The sequence below is a fragment of the Peromyscus leucopus genome, chromosome X, assembly GCF_004664715.2.
Source record: "Peromyscus leucopus breed LL Stock chromosome X, UCI_PerLeu_2.1, whole genome shotgun sequence".
In the NCBI taxonomy this organism is placed as follows: Eukaryota; Metazoa; Chordata; class Mammalia; order Rodentia; family Cricetidae; genus Peromyscus; species Peromyscus leucopus.
This window is the reverse complement of record NC_051083.1, coordinates 71,599,673-71,623,770: the sequence shown is the minus strand read 5'-3', so window position 1 is coordinate 71,623,770 and position 24,098 is coordinate 71,599,673. Positions and strand designations below refer to the sequence as shown.

The window sequence follows — 24,098 nt, the reverse complement described above, 5'->3', positions numbered from 1 at the left end:
CTGTTCCCATATCAAAGGATCAGCATATGTGTCACCTATCTTGTAGTTTTTCTAGGTTTATTTCTTTATGTCTGTGGCCAGGATTTTCATTGGGTCTCCCCCAATCAAATCTGGTCTCTGTTAACTTTGAAGGAATCCACATCCTTTCATTTCCTGTGAAAAGAAAAGCATAACCTCTCCTCCAACACAATGCATTTTCTGTATTCCATTTTAAAGTTAAGATATCCCTAAAGTATCTAGGCTGGTTTAATTCAGAAATTCCTTCTACAATCCTATGTCTTTGGGCAATTGTCATTCGCTCATTAGCATTCAAAAATTCAAAGTCAACAAAGCACCATATAGGATCCAGACTGCCTGTGTATTTCCCATCTTTATGTGGCTTATTTATTTTATATTACATTACTTTTTCTTTAAAGACTTTAGTTATTTTTAAAACTATTTTTTCTATGACTGTCTATACCCCTTTTCTTTGCTTTCTTAAGCATCTACACACACTGTAACCTGTTTAACTTGACCTGTTTTACTGTGCACATGTAGTACTCTCTGACCATGTGAGCTAAACGTTAAACTGCTAAGCAAGTGGCAGTTAGGCCTCTGCCATGTGGCTCTGGTGGTTGGCCCTGCCTCCTCCCTAGGGGTCTGTGAGAACTGAGCCTTAAGGCTGCCCTGCCAAGAACTGCATTTAACATCCCCAGCTCTAGGAAGTTGGTGCCCATACTGCGACAGGCATTTTACTTAGCTTGCTGTTTCTACTTAGCATGCTGACTGCTCAAGTGTTCTGCTGCACAGCAGTGCCTCTTAAAAGAGTCATATTCTTTTTTTTTTTTTCAGCTTTCTCAGGTCCTGTATGGAAATTTGCACCTCACCTTGGGTGCCATTTGTAGTTAGAATTTTCTTTGCCTGCCAACCAGCTTCCCAAATAAAAACACAGAGACTTATTATTAATTATGAATTCTGGCCCTTGGCTTAGGCTTGTCCCACCAGCTATTTTAACTTAATTTAACCTGTTCTTATTCTACATTTTGCCTTGGGGCTTTTTACCTTTCTTTCATTCTGCATGTCCTACTTTCCTGCTTCCTCCGTGTCTGTCTGGCTTGCCCTTGTCATCTCCTTTATTTCTCTAGAGCCTAAATTCCTGCTCCTACTTATTTTCCCAGCCCAGAAGTTCTGCCTATACTTCCTCCCTACTAATGACCATTTAGCTTTTTACTAGACTACTCAGGTACCTTAAGTAGGCAAGGTAAAACAGCAGCACATCTTTACAAAATTAAATAAATGCAACACATCTTTACATAGTCAAACAAATATTATACAGTGTAAACAAATGCAACACATCTTTTCACAGTAAAACAAATATTCTGCAACATAAACAAATGCAACACATCCTTGTATAGTTATACAAATATTCTGTAACAGTGAACACCTGTGCTGAATAAAGTAGCCAGTTAGTTGCCAGGGTTTTTTTTTTTTTCAATTTAGAGAACTTTCAGATAAAAAATACTGAACACTGAGTTAGCCAAAACCAAAGTCTATCTATCTCAGTGTACTTCTGGACAATCAGAATAGCCATTCTAAAGCTATGGATGTTTATACTTTTTTTCGCATTTTTTTATTTTATATATATAATTAAGAAATTTTCTGTTCATTTTACATTCCAGCCAAAGATTCCCTCCCCTCCCTCCTCCCACTCCCCAGCCTTATCCCATCCCACCCCCATTCCCACCTCGTCCAGGGTGAGTCTTCCTCTTGTGGTAAGTCAGCAAAGCCTGATATACTCAGTTGAGGCAGGTCCAAGCACCTTCCCCTGCACCAAGGCTGTATAAGGTGTCCCACCATAGACATTGGGCTCCAAAAAGCCCGTTGATCCCTTAGAAATGGGTCCTGATCCCACTGCCAGGGGGCCCCTTAAGCAGATCAAACTATATAACTGTCTTGCCTATGCAAAGAGCCTAGTCCAGTCCCATGGAGCCTCCACAGTTATTGGTTCACAGTTCGTGAGTTCCCACTAGTTTGGTTTGGTTGTCTCTGTAGGTTTCCTCATCATGGTCTTGCTGTCCTTTACTCATAGAATCCTTCTCTCTCTTTGACTGGACTCCTGGAATTCGGCATGGTGCTTGGATGTGAGTCTCTGCATCTGTTTCTATCAGTTACTGGATGAAGGCTCTTTGATAACAATTAGGGTATTCGCTAATCTCATTACTGGGGTAGGCTAGTTTAGGCACCCTCTCTGCTATTGCTAGTAGTCTAAGGTGGGGTCATCCTTGTGTATTCTTGGGAACTTCCCTAGCACCAGGTTTCTCCCTGTCCCCATGATGTCTCCATCTATACTGGTATCTCTTTTATTGCTCTTTCACTCAGTCCCTATTGGTGAAATTATTAAGGCCACTCTACGTAGTTAAAAGGAGATTTATTTAATGGCATAACTTACAAATAAAGGAATAGGTAGGTTGAGGGTTCTGGGAAAGATGCAGCAGTAGTTTGGCAATGTTCTCTTTAGAACTCTCCTCAGTCCACCTCTAGCGTCTGGGCTCCCAGCAGCAAGAGAGCGCAGCACGTTCCAATCTTGGGTCTTCAGGCCCTCCCTTGGCCCTGCCTTGTGGGCATGATAGTTACAAAAACCTCAATGGGGGTTGGAACTTCCAGACCGAAGTTGGAATGGCTACCCACTACAGTCCCTATTCCAGCTTGACCATCCCTTTTTCTTATGTTGTTATCCCCCATCTCCTACCTTCCATTGTCCCACCTTACTCCCAGTCTACTCATGGATCCATTTCCCCTTCCCAGGGCGATCCATGTGTCCCTCTTGGGGTTCTCCTTGTTAGCTAGTCTCTCTGGAGCTGTGGGCTATAGTCTTGTTATCCTTTGCCTTTCATCTAGTATCCGATTATGAGTGAATACATACCATGATTGTCCTTCTGAATCTGGGTTACCTCACTCAGGATATTTTCCATTTCCATCCATTTGCCTACAAATTTTATGATGTCATTATTTTTTACAGCTGAGTAGTGTTCCATTGTGTATATGTGCCACATTTTCTTTATCCTTTCCTTGGTTGAAGGGCATCTAGGTAGTTTTCAGGTTCTGACAATTATGAACAACAGTGTTATGAACATAGTTGAGCATGTGTCCCTGTGGTATGATTGAGCATTCCTTAACTATATGTTGGGTCTTGAAGTAGATTGATTCCCAATTTTCTGAGAAGTCATCATACTAATTTCCAAAGTGGATGTACAAGTTTGCATTCCCACCAACAGTAGAGGAGTACTCCCCTTACTCCACATGCTCTCCAACATAAGCTGTTATCAGTGTTTTTGATCTTAGCCATTCTGACAGGTGTAATATGGTATCTCAGAGATGTTTTGATTTTCATTTCCCTGCTGACTAAGGATGTTGAACAATTCCTTAAATGTCTTTCAGCCATTTCAGATTCTTCTGTTGAGAAATGTAGCGCGAATCTTAAAAGCTCTTATTAATAAAAACAAACCCGGAGCCAGGTATTGGGGTAAACGCTGAATAATTAGAGAAACAGAATAAGCCACATCCAACCTCACCTTGTCAATTCCTCAGCTGATCTTATTTCTTCAGACTGAAAGCCTCTGAATTCTCATCTGAATGATTCTCAGCTGAACTGCTGCTAAAAGCAAAAAGCTTAAAAAGGCTCTAGTTCCTAGTCCTCACGCCTTATATACCTTTCTGCTTCCTGCCATCACTTCCTGGGATTAAAGGCATGTGTCACCATGCCTGGCTGTTTCCAGTGTGGCTTTGAATGCACAGAGATCTGTCCGGAATGCTAGGATTAAAGGCTTGTGCTACCACTGCCTAATCTCTATGTTTAATATTGTGGCTGTTCTGTTCTCTGACCCCCAGATAAGTTTGTTGGGGTATGCAAAATATCAACCACAGAAAATTCTCTGTTTAGCTGTGTACCCTATTTTTTAATTTGATTGTTCAATATTTTGATATCTAGTTTCTTGATATTTTTATATATTTTGGATATTAGCCCTCTGTCAGATGTGGGGTTGCTGAAGATCTTTTCCCATTCTGTAGGCTGTTGTTTTGTCTTATTGACTGTGTCTTTTGCCTTACAAAAGCTTCTCAGTTTCAGGAGATCCCACTTATTAATTTTTGCACTCAATGTCTGTGCTACTAGTATATTTAGGAAGTGATCTCCTGTGCCAGTGCATTCAAGTCTACTTTCTACTTTCTCTTCTATCAAGTTCAGTGTAACTGGATTTATGTTGAGGCCTTTGGTCCACTTGGACTTGGGTTTTGTGATGGAGATAGAGATTGATCTATTTGTAACTTTCTACATGCTGATATCCAGTTATGCCAGCACCATTTATTAAAGATGCTTTCTTTTTTCCACTGTACAGTTTTGGCTTCTTTGTCCAAAAATAAGGTGTTCAGAGGTGTGTGGATTAATGTCAGAGTCTTCAGTTCAATTCTATTGGTCCACATGTTAGTTTTTTTATGCCAATACCAAGATGTTTTTATTACTATAGCTCTATAGTAGAGCTTGAGGTCAAGGATGGTGATTCCTCCAGAGGTTGCTTTCTTGTACAGAATTGTTTTAGCTATCCTGGGTTTTTTTTGTTTTTCCATATGAAGTTGAGTATTGTTTTTCCAGGTCTGTGAAGAATTGTGTTGGGATTTTGATGGGTATTGCATTGAATCTGTAGATTGCTTTTGGTAAGATTGTCATTTTTACTATGTTAATTCAACCTATCCATGAGCATGGGAGATCTTTCCATTTTCTGATATCGTCTTCAATTTCTTTCTTCAGAGACTTAAAGTTCTTGTTGTACAGGTCTGTCACTTGCTTAGTTAGTATTAACCCAAGGTATTTTATATTATTTGTGGCTATTGTAAAGGGTGATGTTTCTTTGATTTCTTTTTCAGGCCATTTATCATTTATATATAGAAAAGCTACTGATTTTTTTGAGTTAATCTTGTATCCTGCCACACTACTGAAGTTGGTTATCAGCTATAGGAGTTCCCTGGTAGAGTTTTTGGGATCACTTATGTATACTCTCATATCATCTGCAAATAGAGAAAGTTTGACTTCTTCTTTTCCAATTTGCATCTCCTTGATCTCCTTTTGTTGTCTTATTGTTCTAGCTAGAACTTTAAGTACTATATTGAATAGATATGGGGAGAGGGGAAAGCCTTGTCTTGTTCCTGATTTTAGTGGAATCGCTTTGAGTTTCTTTCCATTTAATTTGATGTTGGCTGTTGGCTTGCTATAAATTGCCTTTATTATGTTAAGGGATGTTCCTTGTATTCCTGATCTTTCCAAGACCTTTATCATGAAGGGGTGTTGGTTGGATTTTTTTCAAAGCTTTTTCAGCATCTAATGAGATGATCATGTGACTTTTTTTCCCTTTCCATTTGTTTATATGGTGTATTACATTGACAGATGTAAAGGATTACAAATTAATATGCAAATTCATTTGGAAGTATTCCTGGTTATTACCACTAATTGATAAGTGATATCCAAGTTCTTTAAGTTACAGATAGATCTTTACAATTAGTTTTTTAAAAGGTGCATTTATACAAAGCAGTGAACATTTTTAGATAGGATAAATTATATTAAAAGTACAATCTATGTATACTGGCCTTTGAGATTCAAATTATAAGTGATGTTTGACTTAATTTGCAAAATCTATTTTGGTAGTGAATATTTTTATAATTAATAGCTTCTTTTGAGGGTTTAGAATTCACTAGCCTTTTATCTGGTAGATGCGTTTTCATATACATTTGACTTACTAAAATTAAACCGTTATTCTTAAATTTTCTTTGGCAGAGGAATATCTTTTTTGAAAATGTTGCTTATATATGAACCACAATGTAAGGTTTGAAATTCATAGAAATATCACCCTTTTGGTTAAAAGAATTTAGTTACAAAGTAATTATGTGGGGATTTAGGAGTTTCTAGTGTCTCATCCCTTTTTTAGATCTGAGCCTAACACTTGGCGGAACTCCAAAAATACTTTGGTTTTTAATGGAAAGTTGGAATAGTAGTATGTTTTTATGCTTCCATTTCTTGTAGAGCTAGGAACTTCACCAACTTGTGATGTTGAGAACATTGAAATTTACTAGTTTGTCAAAGTAGGACAAATTCTAAAATAGTAGTTTCTTTTCTTATGCATTCCCCGCTGCCTTAGATATACTTAACTTTTGGTCACCTTTAATAAAATGCTTTGACTTTCAGCTCTCAGATTGTCCAGCATTGGATAATGGATTTTATTTACTACATAAAACCTCTTTTTACTTAATATACGAGATAGCTACTGAATAAATCAGTTGCTATGCTCAATTTTCATGCTGTTCTCATCACAGTCTGCAATAAAAGAAGTTGCCATATTCTATCTTATCTCTGTACTGTAATTAATTATCCTGTCACTTCTTAGTTTAATCTTTAGGCATGTAACTTTTTCTAAAAGTTGTCATCTTAAGTTTTATCAATTTTCACAGTGAAAGCAAATACAGACATGTGAACCTGTGGAAAAAGATACAAGTCACATTTTATATCATAACTTTTTTTTTTTTTTTTTTTTTTTTTTTTGATTTTTCGAGACAGGGTTTCTCTGTGTAGCTTTGCGCCTTTTCCTGGAGCTCACTTGGTAGTCCAGGCTGGCCTCGAACTCACAGAGATCCGCCTGCCTCTGCCTCCCGAGTGCTGGGATTAAAGGCATGCGCCACCACCGCCCGGCCATAACTTTTATTTTTAAAAGATTTATTTTTTAATCCTTGTTCATGTGTATGGATGTGAGGGTATAGCCACATATGTGTGGGTTCTTTTGGAACAGGCTGTTGGATCCTTTGGGGCTAAAATTTCAAACTCTTCAACATAGCATTTCAAACTCTTCAACATAGCATTGGAAACCTGGTTTTTCTGCAAGAGCAGTGTGCTAGTTGGTTTTCATCAGCTTGGCAAAAGCCAGAGTCACCTAGGGAAAAGTTGCAACATTAAGAAATTGACTGCAGGTTGGCTTATGGGCATGTCTATGGGGCATTTTCTTAATTGTAAATCAATGTAGAAGGACCAAGCTCATTATGGCCAGTGCAGTCCTCATGCAGGTGGTCTAGAGCTAGTTAAGAAGGGTAGCTGAGGTAGCCAGAAGAAATAATCCAGTAATAACTTATAATAACATAATTCTGTTCCTTCCAGGTTTCTACTTCAGTTCCTACCTCCAGGTACCTTGAGTTCTTGTATTGGTTTCCTGCCAAATAAGTACTTTCCAAGTTACCATTGGCCAATGATTTATCATACAAATAGAAATCAAAATAGGACAAGCAGCAAACATTAACTGCTGAGCCATCTTTCTAGCCCTGACTTTTTGTTTTTAATGTTAATTGTAATGGTATGGCCAAAGAGTTTCCATCATATTATAAGGCAATGTAGGTACAAGTTTTGAGTTTTTTCTTTTGACCTACAGGCAGTTTAACAAAACTTTAGGTTTGATCTATACCTTATGTTTGACTTTTTCGAGATTATTAAATACTTTTCACATAAGTTAGTTTATCTTCTAACTCTATTATGAAAGATAAGGTAAATGGACTTACACCTCTTTTACAGGTGAGCAATTTGTGTGATATTAAATGTCTTGCCTAGGATCTCTCAAGTAATGACATGAGGGACAAGAACATAGATTATTTCCCCACTATTGTTACCTACTTAGGAAAAGTCTTGCTGATCATTAATGATTATCAATTGCTATTTAAATTAAATTTCATTGAAGTTATCATTACACTTTGACAATAAATTTGATGGCATTTTGAAAATAGATTCTTTTTTTGGGGGGCGGGGGTGTTCCAGGCAGGGTTTCTCCGTGTAGTTTTGGTGCCTGTCCTGGAACTCTCTATGTAGCCCAGGCTAGCCTCGAACTCACAGAGATCCACCTGCCTCTGCCTCCCGAGTGCTGGGATTAAAGGCGTGCGGCGCCACTGCCTGGCTGAAAATAGATTCTTTTCTCATACAATACACCCGGACCACAGATTTCCCTTCCCTCTCTTTCTGCCAGCTCCCCTGCTCCACCTCCTCTCTCTCCCAGATCCACCTCTACCCCCAAACCCTTACCCCTATCTCCCATCAAAAAGGAGCAGGCCTTGTAGAGATAACAACCAAACATGACAAAACACAGTAAAGTGAGACTAGACAAAACCCTCCCACCGAAACTGGACAAGGCAGTGCAGTCAGAGGAAAGGAGTCACAGACACACCTGCTTCCCCAGTTAGGAGTCCCACAAAACACCAAGGTAACAACCACAACATATACCCAGAGGACCCTGTACATGCCATTACAGGCCCTGTCCTCACCTCTTCAGTCTCTGTGAGCCCATATGAGCCCAGCTTGGTTGATTCAGTGGGCCATCTTCTCCTGCTTTTCTTTATCCCCTCCTACAATCTTTCTGCCCTCTCTTCCACGGAATTCTCCAAGCTCCGAGGGGAGGGACCTGTTGGAGACCTCCAATTTAGACTCTCTGCATGTCTGGCTATGAGTCTCTGCATCTTCTCACATCTGCAGAAGGAAGCTTGTCTGATGACGACTGGACAAGGCACTGATCTATGTGTATAGCAGAATATCATTAGGAATTACAATCATTCCATTGATCGAAATATACGTATGTATGTTTGTATGTATGTGTGTATATATGTAGTATGTATATATAGCAGTCATGTTTGGTTATACCCTAGGTCTCTGGGCCATCCCATCTTCGGTTGGTTCCTGGCCATCCAAGCATTATCAGGCATGGACTCCCTCTCATGGAGTGGGCCTCAAGTTAAATGAGACATTGGTTGGCCACACCCACAAGTTCTGCACCACCATTGCCCCAGCACATCTTGCAGGAGGGACAGATTGTTGGTTGAGAGTTTTGGGGTTGGGTTGATGTCCAGGTTTCTCTTCCAGTAGCTTACAGAGTATCTTCCTACACCAGAGAGTCTAGACCATAGGGATGAAGGCTCCATGCAGGTACCAGCTCTACCTCTGCACATTCAATGAACTGTGTGAATGTTGTCCTCAGCCATGGGGGCCCTGCTGTTAGTATGCAGTGGACAACTTTCTGTCCTAGCATGAGCCTGGATTGTTTGGGGGTCTTCATGGGGGCCCTACTCAGCCTACAAGGCAACTGAATGCAACCTAATCCTGCCATTGAAAACCTTGATTAGGTACAAGAAATGGCCACTTGAGATTCTGTAGCCCCCATTACTAGGAGTCCTCACTAGGCTCACTTCATAGATTATTGGAAGTTTCTATTGTACTAGGTTTACACACTTCTTTCAAATACTCCCCAGTTCTAGCTGTCTCTCCCTGCACTCTCTTTCTCCATCCCATATCCTCCTTCACCTGATCCCTTCCACTCCCATGCCAGCCTGTCCCAGTCTACTTGCAAAATCTGTTCTATTTCCCGTTCCCATGGAGATCATTGAATCTCCCCAGACCACTTCTCTTTGCCTAACTTCTCTGGGTCTACAGATTATATCTTGGTTATCATTTACTTAACTGCTGATAGCCACTTATAAGTGAACACATACCATATTTAGCTTTCTAGGTCTGGGTTGCCTCACTCAGGATGATTTTTTGTGGTTCCATCCATTTGCCTGCATATTTCATGATGTCATTGTTTTTAACATCCATTGTGTAAATGCACCCACATTTTGTTTGTCCATTCTTTGTTAGAGGGGCATCTAGATTGTTTCCAGTTCCTGGCTGCTATGAATAAAGCTGCTATGAACCTAGTTGAACAAGTGTCCTTGTGATAGGATGGAGAGTCCTTAGGGTATATGACCAAGATTGGTCTAGCTGGGTCTTGAGGAAGATTCATTCCCAATTTTCTAAAAAACCGTCATATTGATTTCCAAAGTGACTGTACAAGTTTGCACTCCCACCAACAATGGAGGAGTGTTCCTTTTGCTCCACGTCCTCTCCAGCATGAGCTGTCCCTTGTGTTATTGGTCTTAGCCATTCTGACAGGTGTAAAATAGAATTTCAAAGTAGTTTTGACTTTCATTTCCATGATGTCTAAGGATGTTGATCATGTGTTTCTCAGCCATTTGGGATTCTTCTTTTGAGATTTCTCTGATTAGATTTGTACCCCATTTTTTATTTTATAATTTAATTTAATTTTACATATCAACCATGGATTCCCCTGTCCTCCCTCATCTTGCCCCCTTTTCCCCCCAGCCCACCCCTCATTCCCATCTCCTCCAGGGCAAGGACTCCCCTGGGGATTCGCTCAGTCTGGTAGATTCAGTTGAGGCAGGTCCAGTCCCCTCCTCCCTTCACCCAGGCTGAGCAAAGTGTCCCTGCATAGGCCCCAGGTTCCAAACAGCCAGCTCATGCATGCACTAAGGACAGGTCCCAGTCCCACTGCCTGGGGGCCTAAACTGAATTATTTGTTTTTTTTTTTGTTTTTTTTTTTTTTATATCTGGTTTCTTGAGTTCTTTATATATTTTAGACATTAGCCATCTATCAGATGTGGAATTGGTTAATTTTTTTTCCATTCTGTAGGCTTCCACTTTGTCCAATTGATGGTGTCCTTTGCCATGCAAAAGCTTTTTGATTTCTTAAGGTCCAATTAATTAATTGTTGATCTTAGTGCCTGTGCATACAGGAGATGTGGGTAGGGTGGAGTGGAGACTGCAACTGGTGCTCTGTTGCAGCACTAGGGAGGACCCAGAGGAATTGGGTCTAGGGAAACAGAAAGTGTGGATATGGTTTGTGGAGATGCTACCTGGTTGTCTGGCATGCTGGTGTTTAATTTCTTAACCTGTGACTATCCTTCTTATTCTTTCATTTCCATTGCACCCAGAATTTCAAATTTATAATACCTTGGTTTCCCTTGGCTTAACTTTTTCTGCTTTCTACATGTAAGCATTTTTATATAAAAATGTGATTGCATGTCTATTGTTTTCCTTGTTCAGCTCATGTTTAGGAAGTTATGTTGGTGAGAATTTAATGGTGTAGCTTCTGACATGAATTTGAAAGAGCAAGGTGGGTATATGGAAGGATTTGAAAGGAGTAAACAGAAGGGGAAAATGATGTAATAATATTATAATTTCAAAAAGAGAAGGAAAAAAACTTTGCCTATATATGTTATTTTCATCTGAGGTTTATTAGACATAAACTAACTGTAATAGACTTTTAAGTAATATTTTTATTCTTTGATAATTTCATACGATGTATTTTGATCATGTTCACTCCCTTCAACTCTTCCCATATCCACCCTCTCTACCCTTACCTCCCTACTAACCTAAATTTGAGTTTTCTCCTATTTTTTTCATATCAAGTCCAATTTGTGTTGCCTAATTACTCTTGGAAGTGGGGTCTTCTATGAAGATATTTTAAGGAATATACACTTGGTATTAAAGCCTTCCCTTAGGGAAAATCAAAAGGTAAAGTATATCTAGGTTGAGAGTAATTTGTCCTAGATATTTACATGTCAGTTATGTTTCTGTGGTAGAACATCATGACCAAGTTTATTTGGGCTTATTGTCCCAGAGGGATAAGAGTCTGTCACTGTGGGTAAGCATGGCAGTAAGCAGTAGACATGTTGGTTAGAGCAGGATACTGAGAGCTCACATCTAGAACCACAGGCCTTAAGATCTCAAACCCCACCCTCAATGACATAATTCCTCCAGCAAGACCACATCTCCTGAGAGCTCACATCTTGAACCACAGGCCTTAAGATCTCAAACCCCACCCTCAATGACATAATTCCTCCAGCAAGACCACATCTCCTAAACTTCCCACACTGCACTACCAACCATGGACCAAGTATTCAAATTCCTGAGACTAAGCAGGGGTAATTTCTCATTTAAATCACCACCTTTTATTCCTTTGCAACACTGTTTAAAAAACCAAAGCCCAGAGAGTCTTTTCTGAGATTCAAGGCAGTCTCATAAGTAACCACCTGTAAAATCAGAAAACAAATTACACACTTCTAACATATAGTAGCACTGAATGCACATTAACATCCCAAAAGGGAGGAATGGGGCATAGTGAGGAAATACTGGACCAAAACATGGCTCTGACATGTCCAACATCTTTGGTTCTCCACTGCAATCCAGGTTTCACACAAAGGCCTCTTAGGGTCTCTTGCCCTCTTAACAGAGGCCTGTTTCCTGGCCTCTGTAGCTTTCTAAAACCACGGAGAAAGATTCTATGTCCCCTTTACTCTCATATCCTTCATAACTCTCAAGCCAACACCACCTGGATGACATTTCTAAAACTGTCAGCAATGTAGGCAAGATGAATGGAAGTCTGTTGTATCAAGATAACAGTAAAATAAAAATGCTTACTCTAGTAATAACTTTAGAAATGAAGCTTTCAGTGGAGTAATAAGTATCAATAGTAAATAGGAAACAATGATTTCAAATTTCATGTTGAAACTTTAGCACTATGTACCCTGAACTTAAGACAAAAGGATAGAAGAATAAAACTTACCACAAAAAGTTTAAAGCAGTAAGAAATTGGAGCATAGTAGAAATATCAGAAGCATGATACTGATTATTATCATAATTTCTTATTAGTCAGGATTTGCACAAAGATGTTGAAGAAGCTGGTGCACTGCAGAAAAATCATGCTTCTGTGACAGCTGTGAAGTCCATAGAGGTTGCAGAGGCTGCAGAAGCTTCTTGCCTGCCTACTGCAGATGAGTCATTAAGCACCCGGAGCTGTGAAACACCAGCAGAACAGACTCAGAGCAGTGATCCAGAGAGTTCACTAGAAGTAAATGATGCTGAAGCAGCAGAAGAGAAAGAAAATCTTAGTGATGCTAAAACTTCAGAGGAAGAGACAATTGAAAATGTGCCTAAAGTACAAGACAACACAGAGCCACCAAAGAAAAATACCATTACTTACTCACAGATTATTAAAGAAGGCAGAAGATTTAATATTGATTTAGTATCAAAAGTAAGTACTAATTTTATACATCTTAATGTAGAACAACAATAATTTTAAATGATTGAAAATAGCATCTGGAATTCTCAGTGTACTTTTCTTCATTTTAGTTTATGAATTATGTTTGCTTTACATAAAGATAGTAAACAGAATTTTATAATTCAGTTACAAAATAGTTGTTTTAAGTATAGGTTAAAATTACACTAAAATGTTAGTATTAGTATAGTTACTGTACTTTTAAATTATACTAAATATTTTCGTCTGTGAAGAATGCTAATGTATTAGGGCAGGTAGTTCATCTTAATATTCTAATTCATGGGCACTATCAATTCCATCAGAAGAAAAATTCTATTGAATTTGTGTTCAAATCTCATGTTCTTTGCAATAAATTTTATTTAAATGTCCTTAGCCCTTATAAAATTTAACCTTAGTATAAGTATTCCAAATGAACAAATGCATTTTTTAAAATCATACGGTCAGGTTTGAGGACATTGGAGCATGCCTTTCTAGTAGTGGCAAAGGATGTGAAGAATTCTTTTGTCTTTGCTGGTTTTTCCATAATTAACTCTAACATTATAATTTCTGATGCTGTTGCTAGGTCATGGGAGACTTCAATACTGCATGGGGTTCATAAGAAGCAAGGTTATTTTTGTTCAAAATAATAATAAAATACCCCATCAGACTTGCCATAAAGAGTGTGATAAGAGAAAAGGGAGGGGACAATTCATGCACTTTATATTTTGCTGATGAAATTCAGTATGCCCATTCCCCTGTTCACTTTGAACTTAGTGTGTGGAAATATAAATATTTCCCTACATAAAATATTGTACTATTCAGAATAGTAGAGAAAAATCAACATAAAAGTTCTTTTTTTCCAACTTAAAAACAATTCTAAGTAAGCTTATATACCTCAGTTATGGAGCCAGTGTGCCAAATAGACAAAACAAATTGTTTAAAAGTGCTTCTGATTATTTTAGTGTGATTGCAGCTTTGTTTCATCTCATTAATGTAAAATTGACATGGTAGATCACTTAGGGGAAATTGAAAAAAAATGTATGATTAAATACGGTACATGTATTATTTCCATGCTTCAGAAACTTATGTCAAAGATAATTTTAGTTGAAATTTGTTTTTTATTCTTCAGTGAAAACTGAAATTTACTTGTTTTAAGCTTTATTTGACTTAATAATTAGAATGAATTTTTAGACTGTATTAATTATTTATAAAATTATGCCTCTTAATGGAGTATTACATCGGAAATAATTATTTTTTAAGCAAATGGAATACCACTTTATTCTACTTTATAGTTAAGACTTGTCATTTTAAAAATTATGTAAGGTGTATCACTTACAGTGTGTTAAGAATGAGGTAATCAAATAGCATGGCATATTTATTTAGTCAGAGTATTTAGATTAATTTCCAATGCCACATTAACTTCAGTTGGCATAATGCTAAACTAATATGATAGTTTACAAAATTGTTCATAATTAATTGATATACAGATCATCTTTGGTGCTCAAATTAATAATTGAGATCAAAATTTTATGCTTCCATATTTCTTTGTATAGTGAAACATTTTATTTAATTTTTTCCAGTTATTATAAATATAGCTTTTATCTTTTTATTGTATTGAGTTATAAATTACAAGTACCATGATCATAGGAAGTATCCAAATATATAATATTTATACATATGTTTGAATTTCTAACATGATAGATAATACTGTTTAAAGTTTTATTGTTTTCCTCTCTGGTATTAATTATAAGGTACACTGAAAGATTAAGTCAGTCCTTCACACAGATATCAATAGTGAAATTGTTCACCTCTTGAAAAGATTATATGTCATATAAACTTAGAGTATGAGGAGCTAAGAATTTGACTCTGTTATGGAAATGTATCACAAATCCATGTGAGGTGATTTTGTTTGTTTTGGGTTGGTTTGTCTATATTGGTGGCATGGGGTGGTCGGTCCACTGTGCTGATCTCTTCTTAAAACCAACTGGCTCTATATCCAGTTCAAAATATTGTATCAGCCTTAGATCTTTGGATCCTGAGGTGACAAAGATATTTAAGAAGGAAATATAGTGGATATGTTGATGTAGTGTGTGCAGTATAACATTCTTAGCAGACCTGAGAAGAGATTTCATAACTAAATGCATTAACATTTCTGTAATGAAATTCATGAATGTTCATATATCATCTAGACAAGAGTAGAAGAACTATTTAGGAGTTCAGGTTTTACTTTGAGAACAAGTTATGAAGAAACCTTTTATATTAGAGATTTTTTGGTTTAAATTGCAGTAATGAACTGTGAATATTTAATGAATTATCTTATGCAATATATATATATATGTATATATATATAAAAAACTTAAATTCTAACACGTTTGTGTGTGTGTGTTAGTTGCTATTTTCCATTATTTTGTCTTTGATCATATCTTCTCAAATACTTTCTGCTTACAGCTTCTCTATTCTCGGGGATTACTAATTGATCTTCTAATCAAATCAAACGTTAGTCGATATGCAGAGTTTAAAAATATTACAAGGATTCTTGCATTTCGAGATGGAATTGTGGAACAGGTACTGTATCACTTAAACATGTGAGTCAAGTTACTATTACTCATTTAAAAGGATAAGAAAGGACAATTACTATTTTCAAGTTACTATTACTCATTTAGAAGGATAAGAAAGGACAATTACTATTTTCCTAGTAAGGCAGTAAATTCCAACTTTGCATGGTTGTTTATAAATGTAAATACAAAATTTGCTTCAGTAAATTTCCTGTTTTATTTTTGAACATTTATTCCCCAGGTTGATTTTAATGTTGAGGAAATGCTAGTTTCAGGCAGCAATACTATATTTGAATTGTCATTTGTTCCTTATTAGGGGTGACATGTCATTGGCCTTTTAATGGCATGAAGAACAACTTGGCAGAATTAAGTAACAGAGCTCTCAAGTTAATTAGCTCTGTAGTTAACAGAGATGCTATTAGAACTGATGAAAGGTGACATGAAGCAGCCAGGATGGAATGGAAATGATAACCTTGTAATGAGGAAAGGAATACAAAGTATAATCTGGAATACTGTGTCATTATTAGGAAGCATTTTAAAATCGTCTTCACTTACAAATACTTTTCAGGTTCCCTGTTCTAGAGCAGATGTCTTCAATAGCAAACGACTTACTATGGTAGAAAAACGAATGCTTATGAAATTTCTAACATTTTGTATGGAATATGAAGAACATCCTGATGCATACAAAGGTATTGCTTTCCATTAACTTGTTTTGTTAATTATTTGTGATTTTAATTTTAATATGGTTCCTCAATTTGGTAAACAACTAATTATTCTAAAATGCATTCTAACTTCTACTCTATCTATTAAGCCATAGCAACATGGTACTATTTAACTTCATTCAAATTAAATACTTCATTCTCTCAGTCATACTAGCCATATTTCAAATGCTTGGTACCCATATGCGTCAAGTGGCTATAATGCAGAGATTTTCAACATTGCCAGAATGTCATGCCAGGCCCTCATTTTTATTCTTTTTAAATTAAATACCCTGGATAACTGATCATTTAATCTATGTGTGTATGGCACTAGGAACTGAATGTAGGACGTGGCTCATGAGATACAGCCTATTAATTGATTGTTGATATATGCCATTCTTTTTGTTATTTCGTCTTTGTCATTAATAATAATAATAAATTTGTGTAGATGTCACTTTTCAGGACTGCTTTTACTTGAAATGTTGAGCTCTTCATTTTATTGACATAAATGCTATGTGAAGTATACTAGAAACCTCTAGATTTGCAGAAGCTGTGGTTTCCAATCTTAGCTTTAAGCCTACTATTGTAATTTTACGGACAGTTATTTTAGTCTGTTGAAAATTGATTTCATTGTTTTAATGTCTGCTGCTTTTCAAGTACATTGGGGTGGAAAATTGTGCAAAATTAAAATATTTTGTTCATAATTCATTTATAAAATTATAATGAGAATTGCATCATGGTTTGTTTTGATGGAATTCTGATAACCTCTTTCTTGCTAGTAAAGCCTGAAGAAATACCAGGTTGTTCTTTCCAGTGCCTAAACTTAGAGCCTCTCAGTCAGTTAACTTCTATCATTTTTATCGACTTGGATTATTTACCTAAACTAATGTCTGTTGTCACAGGATTGTTTTCCTCCCACAAGTAGTACATTTACCTGTTTTCTCTTAGGTAATGAAAGGACTAGTTTTGTAGATGTTCGTTATTATTTGAAGTGTGATTATCAGCATGTTGGGTTCCAGCAGCCACACAGAAATTAGTTTCATTATTTTTTAGTAAAAGTTTTTTATTCTAGGTTTGAATGCAAAATACATATTTAACAAAAGGAAAATGCAAAATGTAACAAGTGACATTTTTATTAATTCATTTTATCAGTTCATTACATTTTATCTTGCTTAATATTTTCAGATTTGTGTTGACATTATTATATAGTTTAAATGCTGATGAATTGAGGTTATTGCCATCCAGCATAATTCATTCAATTATTTAATGTCTTCCTGGATTTTCATATCAATAAAATAGTAAAGGTTTGTCATTTAAAACTCAAAAACTATGCCATCAATTTATTTAGGATAATGAGGTTGTTTCCATATTTTGTTCTTAAGACCCATAGTACATGTCCAAACTAGTAATAAGGACCACTAGTGTCCTGTTTGAAGTCTTTAACAGACTTGACTCTATTAATGTGGGATATTTTTAAATAGAAATTAAATTGGATTTTAATTGATAAATTTTCATCTTTCTTTTCATAGCATATGAGGAAACTCCATTTTCTGAATATTTAAAAACGCAAAAATTAACCCCCAACCTACAATATTTTGTCCTGCATTCAATTGCAATGACCTCAGAGCCAACAAGCTGTACTGTAGATGGCCTCAAAGCTACCAAAAATTTTCTTCACTGTCTTGGGCGGTATGGCAATACTCCATTCCTGTTTCCTTTATATGGCCAAGGTGAACTCCCACAGTGTTTTTGCAGGTAAGACTTAATGTTTTTGCAGGTAAGACTTAATGTTGTATGACTAACATGAAAATTAAACAAAGATGAGGTTGGTGGTGCATCCCTGTGTTCCTAGCATGTGAGATGTGAAAGCAGGAGGGTTAGAAGTTCAAGGCCACTCTTGGCTACATAGCACGTTGAGGCCAGGATTCTTTCTAGAAGCTCCTATCTTCAAATCAATTCAATGAAGAATTAGTACATACAAACATAGTTCATTCTGTTTTTTTATAGGCAATTTAATGTTTGTTGGTTCCATCTAAATGATATATTCAGTTTGGCCTGTTTTGGACCTGATAAAGTATTATAAATCCCTATTGTCACCCAACATTATGTTTCAACAATGATATTGTATATATGCATTTTTATCTTTTATATTTATATTTATATGTATTAATATATTCAATTATATTTTATATAATTTTCATTGTTAGATAAGTCTATTGTAAATGTACCATAAGCTGCTTTTTTTTCCATTTTTTGTTGATATTTTCTATTAACATCCTTGTGTATGTGTCTTACTTAGGGTTTCTGTTGCTATGATGAAACACCATGACCAAAGCAACTTGGGGAGGAAAGGGTTTATTTGGCTTACACTTCTATATCACTGTTCTTTATCAAAGGAAGTCAGGACAGGAACCCAAACAGGGCAGGAACCTGGAGGCAGGAGCTAACTCAGGCCATGGAGGGGTGCTGCTTACTGGCTTGCTTCCATTGGCTTACTCGGCCTGCTTTCTTATAGAACCCAGGATTACCAACCCAGAGATGGTACTACCCATAGTGGCCTGGCCCTCCCTCATTGATCACTAATTAAGAAAAGGTTTACAGTTAGATCTTATGGCAGCATTTTCTCAATTGAGGCTCCTTCCTTTCAGATAAACTGTAGTTTGTGTGTCAAGTTGATGTAAGACTAGCCAGCACAGCATATCTTATGATATATGTGTTCAAGACTTTCTTTTGGAGCAGCTAGAAAGATGGGCCAATAGATAAAGCGTGCTTGCCATGCAAGCATGAGGATCTGAGTTCATATCCTCAGAACCCACAAAAAAAGCCAGAAGTAGTCACCTGTGTGCCCATAACTCTAGAGTTCTGTGGAAGAAGTCTAAGATTAGAGGATCTCTGTGGCTTGCTTGCCACAAACCTAGCTCCAGGTTTATTGAGAAGCCCTGTCTTAATTTTTCTATTGCTGTGATGAAACAGCATGACCAAGCTAACTTATGGAAGGAAAGGTTTATTTGGTGTACATTTCCAGAGGGATAGGAGTCCTATCATGGTGGGAAGCCAGAGCAACATGTATGGTGGCAGGAGCAGGAAGCTCATCTCACACCTTCATTTGCAAGCAGGAAGTAGAATGAACTTGATGAGTGATGAGTAATATACTGCCCTAGCAAGGCTAAACCTCCCCAAACAACCCCAACAACTATTGAGGGATATTATCATTCAAATCACTACACCCTGTTCCAAGGTGAACAGTAATGTAGTAGAGCAGGACACCGATGGATGCACAGGCACACACATACACTCCCACAACACATATAATATTTCCTTTAGGAGGCGTACCTAAGAATGAAGTTTTTATAAATGATTTTGTATGAGTGCTTTTCCTGCATGAATATATGTGCATCACCTGTGTGCCTGGTGTCCATGGAGGAGCCACTAGAACTGAAGTTATAGATGGTTGTGTGCTGACATGTGGTAGCTGAGCTGCAAACATGGGTCCTCTGCAAAAGCAGCCAGGGCTCTTAACCAGTGAGTCATCTCCAGACAAGAATGGATTCTTTTTTTAGCCATAGCATGTGTGTTTTACATTTTACTATTATAATATTGTTATTTCTTTTGATAATTTTATTAGTTAGACCCTAGGAACAGTATATAGGAATTTCTATTTGCTTTATGTATTTCCCAGCATTTAAACAATGTCATTAGTCTTTACTCATTGCCCTGATTTCCTGTGAGGTTGAGCCTGTCATTTATTGGATATTCATGATCTCTATTCTGAGGACTACTTTTTCATCTTTTGCCCATTTATCTTTTGGGTTGTTGCCCTTTTCTTAATGATTTATAGGATTCTTAAGTGTATTCTGATTATTGATCATAGTTAAAATTTTATGTGTTTTGTCTGTGTTTGTGTTCTACCAGAAGATTGTTAAGATTAGTATGGTTGGATTCAGGAAGCTTTTCATTTCTGTGTAGCTTTTTGACTGGTAGTATAGCGTGGTAGTTAAGAATATGAACTTTGTAGATAGGCTGCTTTAATGTTTAATGTTTAAATGGGGTGTCTTTGTTTACTACCATTGTAACCTTGGGTAAGTTTTATAGCTGTAGTAGATTTCTAAGAATTAAGTTGGGTGTTTGAATTGTCTCTGTTAAAGCTTTGTTTATTAATTCTTTACTGTCTCTTTGGTTTGCTTGTGGGAGACTTACTTGAGCTCTCTTGTATTCTTCCTTGCCTTTCCCGGTTGTTGGGCTGAAACTTGAAAACTTATTTGATGGAATAGTCAGTGGAACTGACCCTTCCTTGAAATCAGATCTATTAACCTCCAAAGTCTAAATCCTGGTAGCCTGTGGTTGACTTGAAACCATACCAATAACATTATTGATTAATACATATTTTGTGAGTATTGCTTGTGACAAAAATTATGTAAGGAAAGATCACGTTTTTTTTACACACTCTTTCTTGGAGAAACAAACTGCTTTTGTGATGTTTGCTGCCACTCAGAATCTTAAGTGTAACACTTGAGTTTGCTGACTATAACATAAGCTAGCTATGAAATGATTGCAGTAACACAGTATGGACCACATTTATCTTTGTGTTGCTTACTTTTCTCTCCACTGTGAATGGTACCATATACTATTTCTGTGTCAGAGTGTGTAAAATTTGGATTAATATTAATTTTTCATAATGCCATAGTTTTTAAAAGTCTACAGTGTACATTTGGTATTATTTGATCATAGTAAATGATAAAAATATAGTATTGTTTACACATTTTATGTTTTGAAAAGTCAACTATATTAGTCTCTTTGTGTGAAAAACATCTCATTATTTAGCTCAGGCTGGCCTCAAACTCACCATTCTCCTACTTCAGCTTCTGAAGTACTCAGATTATATAGGCATGTCCCACCAAACTCAGTTTATCTTTTTAGCTAGTAAAAACTTTTTAATTATGAAAATACATATGAGTTGTTTTATAAAATATTTGTTGGATTTTTTTTCATGTTATGAGTATCTGTGTATGCTTGAATGTATGTATAGCCTCCACATGTGTGCATGCTCTCAGAGCCTAGAATTTTACATTCTCATTCTGTTTGATATATACTTTTATATGGTCAATTAGTGTCATGTGTTAATCCTGCTGATTCAAATTAGTGTTTTATTTCCTCTTGCACTGCTTTCCTTTGATCTGGTCTCTCAGAACTTGAGGTACTTTATATTTCTGCAGTTACTTGCTTTTGTCAGCAAGGCACTACAAATTTGAGGTGTTACTAGTTCTTTTCCAGGACCTTCACTTGGTTATGCAACCCAGTATAGCTCTACCATGATGAAACTGGCATAAAGCTTTTGAACACATACTTTTTTGTTGTAGTAGTGTTTATTGCTCAAAGCTGTAATTTCAGCCCTAGTTTTGTAGTGTGTTTTTCCGGGTGTTTCAGGGATGAGGCATTTATCATTGGTGGTTGCTTTCCTTCAGTTCATTATCAGGAGTGCAGGAAGAATTGTTTCATGTAAAATAGAATATTTTTTTTTGGTGTGAACAGATGGTTCTGTTATAGTGTTGCATCACAGAGTAAGTGGAAACATGTATTCTCACATTTATATTTCCTAAATATTTGATTATAAGAATGGAAGTGACTAATTTCTGAATATTATAGGTCTCTTTCTTCCTCCTAAATAGGAGACAAAGTAGAGATGATGGAGGAGTGTTGGACTCTTAGAACCATAGCTCGTGCTATTAATTGAAATTAAGTAGGGACCTGTGATCCCCCTGCATCTGACTCTGCATCATATCCTTCTGGCGTGTACCACCCAGATGTATTTAGGGGTGTGTGTGTGTATGTGTGTGTATGTATGTATATGTATGTGTGTATATACATGTACATACATGCATGCAATAACAGTGAAAAAATCAGGCCATGAATTTGATGGAGAGTGGGGAGGGGTATAAGGGAGGGTTGGAAGGCAGAAATATAATTAAATTATAATCTCAAAAATAAATAAAAATGATTAAAAAAGAAATTAAGTAGGAAGTTCTATACTTTTCTTAGTCACTCTTTTCATGTATAACTGCTGTTTCTTGTGGAGTTTTTGTTTACATTTTTCAGAAACTATGGTGTAATTTTTTTTCTGTTGCTACACTCATTCCTATCAAACTGGGTAAAGAACAGGGATGGAATTAAATGTTCCTTGTGAAGTGATCTGCAGCACACTGACTTATTTATTAATACTTTATACAGATGAAAGGAAGCAACCTAGCATCATGTTACACAATTCCAATCCTGGATCACCATGAGTTTGAGGCCAGCTTGGACTATATAGTGAGAACTTATCTAAAGCTAATCATAAAAAGCAGTAGTCTTTTTCTGAAAAATTGAAATCCTTAATATGCCCAAGTCTGAAATTTGGAGTGCTGATATGATGCCACAAGTGGAGAATTCCACATGTTACCTGCTACTTTATTGTCTAAACACCCATACAGCAAACATGTTTAAAGTTACCCTCATCCTTTTTTTATTAGGTATATATTAAACACAGATAAGTTAGTGTTTAAATTTGGATCTCATCACTAAGCTACCTTGTCACCTTTTGTATATTGCATATATTTCAAAATATGAAAATACTTCAGAATGAGACATTTATGTATTATATCCTAGACAAACAAGAGCATTTCCTCCTAAGTTGGTAGTTAATCATTTTGTTTGTTTGTTCTTGATTTTTTTCCTTTTTGTTTATTCTTCTCTCATACAATACATCCCTACTGCGGTCTCCTTTCCCTCCACCTTTCCTCTCCCCCAGATCCACTGCTCCTCTGTTTCCCTTCAGAAAAGAGCAGGCCTCCCAGGGATGTCAACCAAACATGGCATAACAAGTTACAGTAAGACGAGGCATATCTCCTCATATCAAGGCTGGACAAGGCAACCCAGGAGGAGGGAAAGGGTCCCAAGTGCAGTCAAAAGAATCAGAGACAACCCCATTCCCTCTATTAGGAGTCCCACGAAAACCTGAAGTGAAACAACCCTAGCATATATGCCGAGGAACTAGCACAGACCTGCTGATTGCTGCTTCAGTCTCTATGAGCCCCCATGAGCCCATCTTAGTTAATTCTGTGGGCCTTGTTCTCCATGTGTCCTTGACCCTCTGGCTCCTACAATCCTTCCTCCTCCTCTTCCATAAAGTTTCCCAAGCTCCACCTAATATTTGGCTATGGGTGTCTGCATCTGCTCACATCAGTTGCCGGAGGAGGCCTCTCTGATGAAACTTGCACTAGGCACAGATCTATGATGATCATTAGGAATCATTTCATTGACATTTTTAAGGCTAAAATGCTATCAAAACTTTCTATTTATTCTTTTATTGAGCTTGCATCAGTATTGTGCCTATGGTTCAAATTTGATGTTGTTATAAAAATTTTACTTGATCTTCTCCAATTTGAACTATTCTTTCAAGGAATGAATACTAGAAACAACAAACAAACCTTTTCCTGTAATACTTGAAATATTATATTAAACTTTTAACTAGTTCTTTGGTAATTAACACAACTCTGAGTCCTTGGTGTATTTTAAATACATGGCACTGAGTTATAGTAAAAATGTATTTACTTGGCTTAGCGATACTATTTTTTAAGTTTTTAATGGATTTATTGCATACAACACTATAATTTCATGTAAATATTGATCTGTTTATACCCTAAACTACTAACACTACCACTATCTATACATCATAGCCTATGCTTTTTATCACCAGGTTATCAGAATAAGGTGTCACCTGTTCTGTGATTTCTAACCACCATTCTGTATTCTGTTTTAATATAAGCCTCTTAAGCATTTCTCACAGCCAGTTACAGCGTGTTCTCATCAAGGCTACTGTTATAAATGGTGTGCATGCATATTTATGTGAAGGATTCAAAGACATTTGTAAGTCATATCCTTGCATCCTA

The 24,098-nt window shown here is 36.8% G+C and overlaps 1 protein-coding gene across 1 annotated transcript in view; it reads left to right on the top strand.

Annotated features, from left to right (window-relative positions):
* Positions 1–24,098, top strand: part of Chm (CHM Rab escort protein) — a 154,518-nt gene that overhangs the window by 60,706 nt on the left and 69,714 nt on the right. The window contains exons 5-8 of the mRNA XM_028874763.2: positions 12,536–12,917; positions 15,369–15,485; positions 16,044–16,164; positions 17,703–17,928. Coding sequence (XP_028730596.1) covers positions 12,536–12,917; positions 15,369–15,485; positions 16,044–16,164; positions 17,703–17,928 — 846 coding nt within the window. The remainder of the gene's footprint in view (positions 1–12,535; positions 12,918–15,368; positions 15,486–16,043; positions 16,165–17,702; positions 17,929–24,098) is intronic.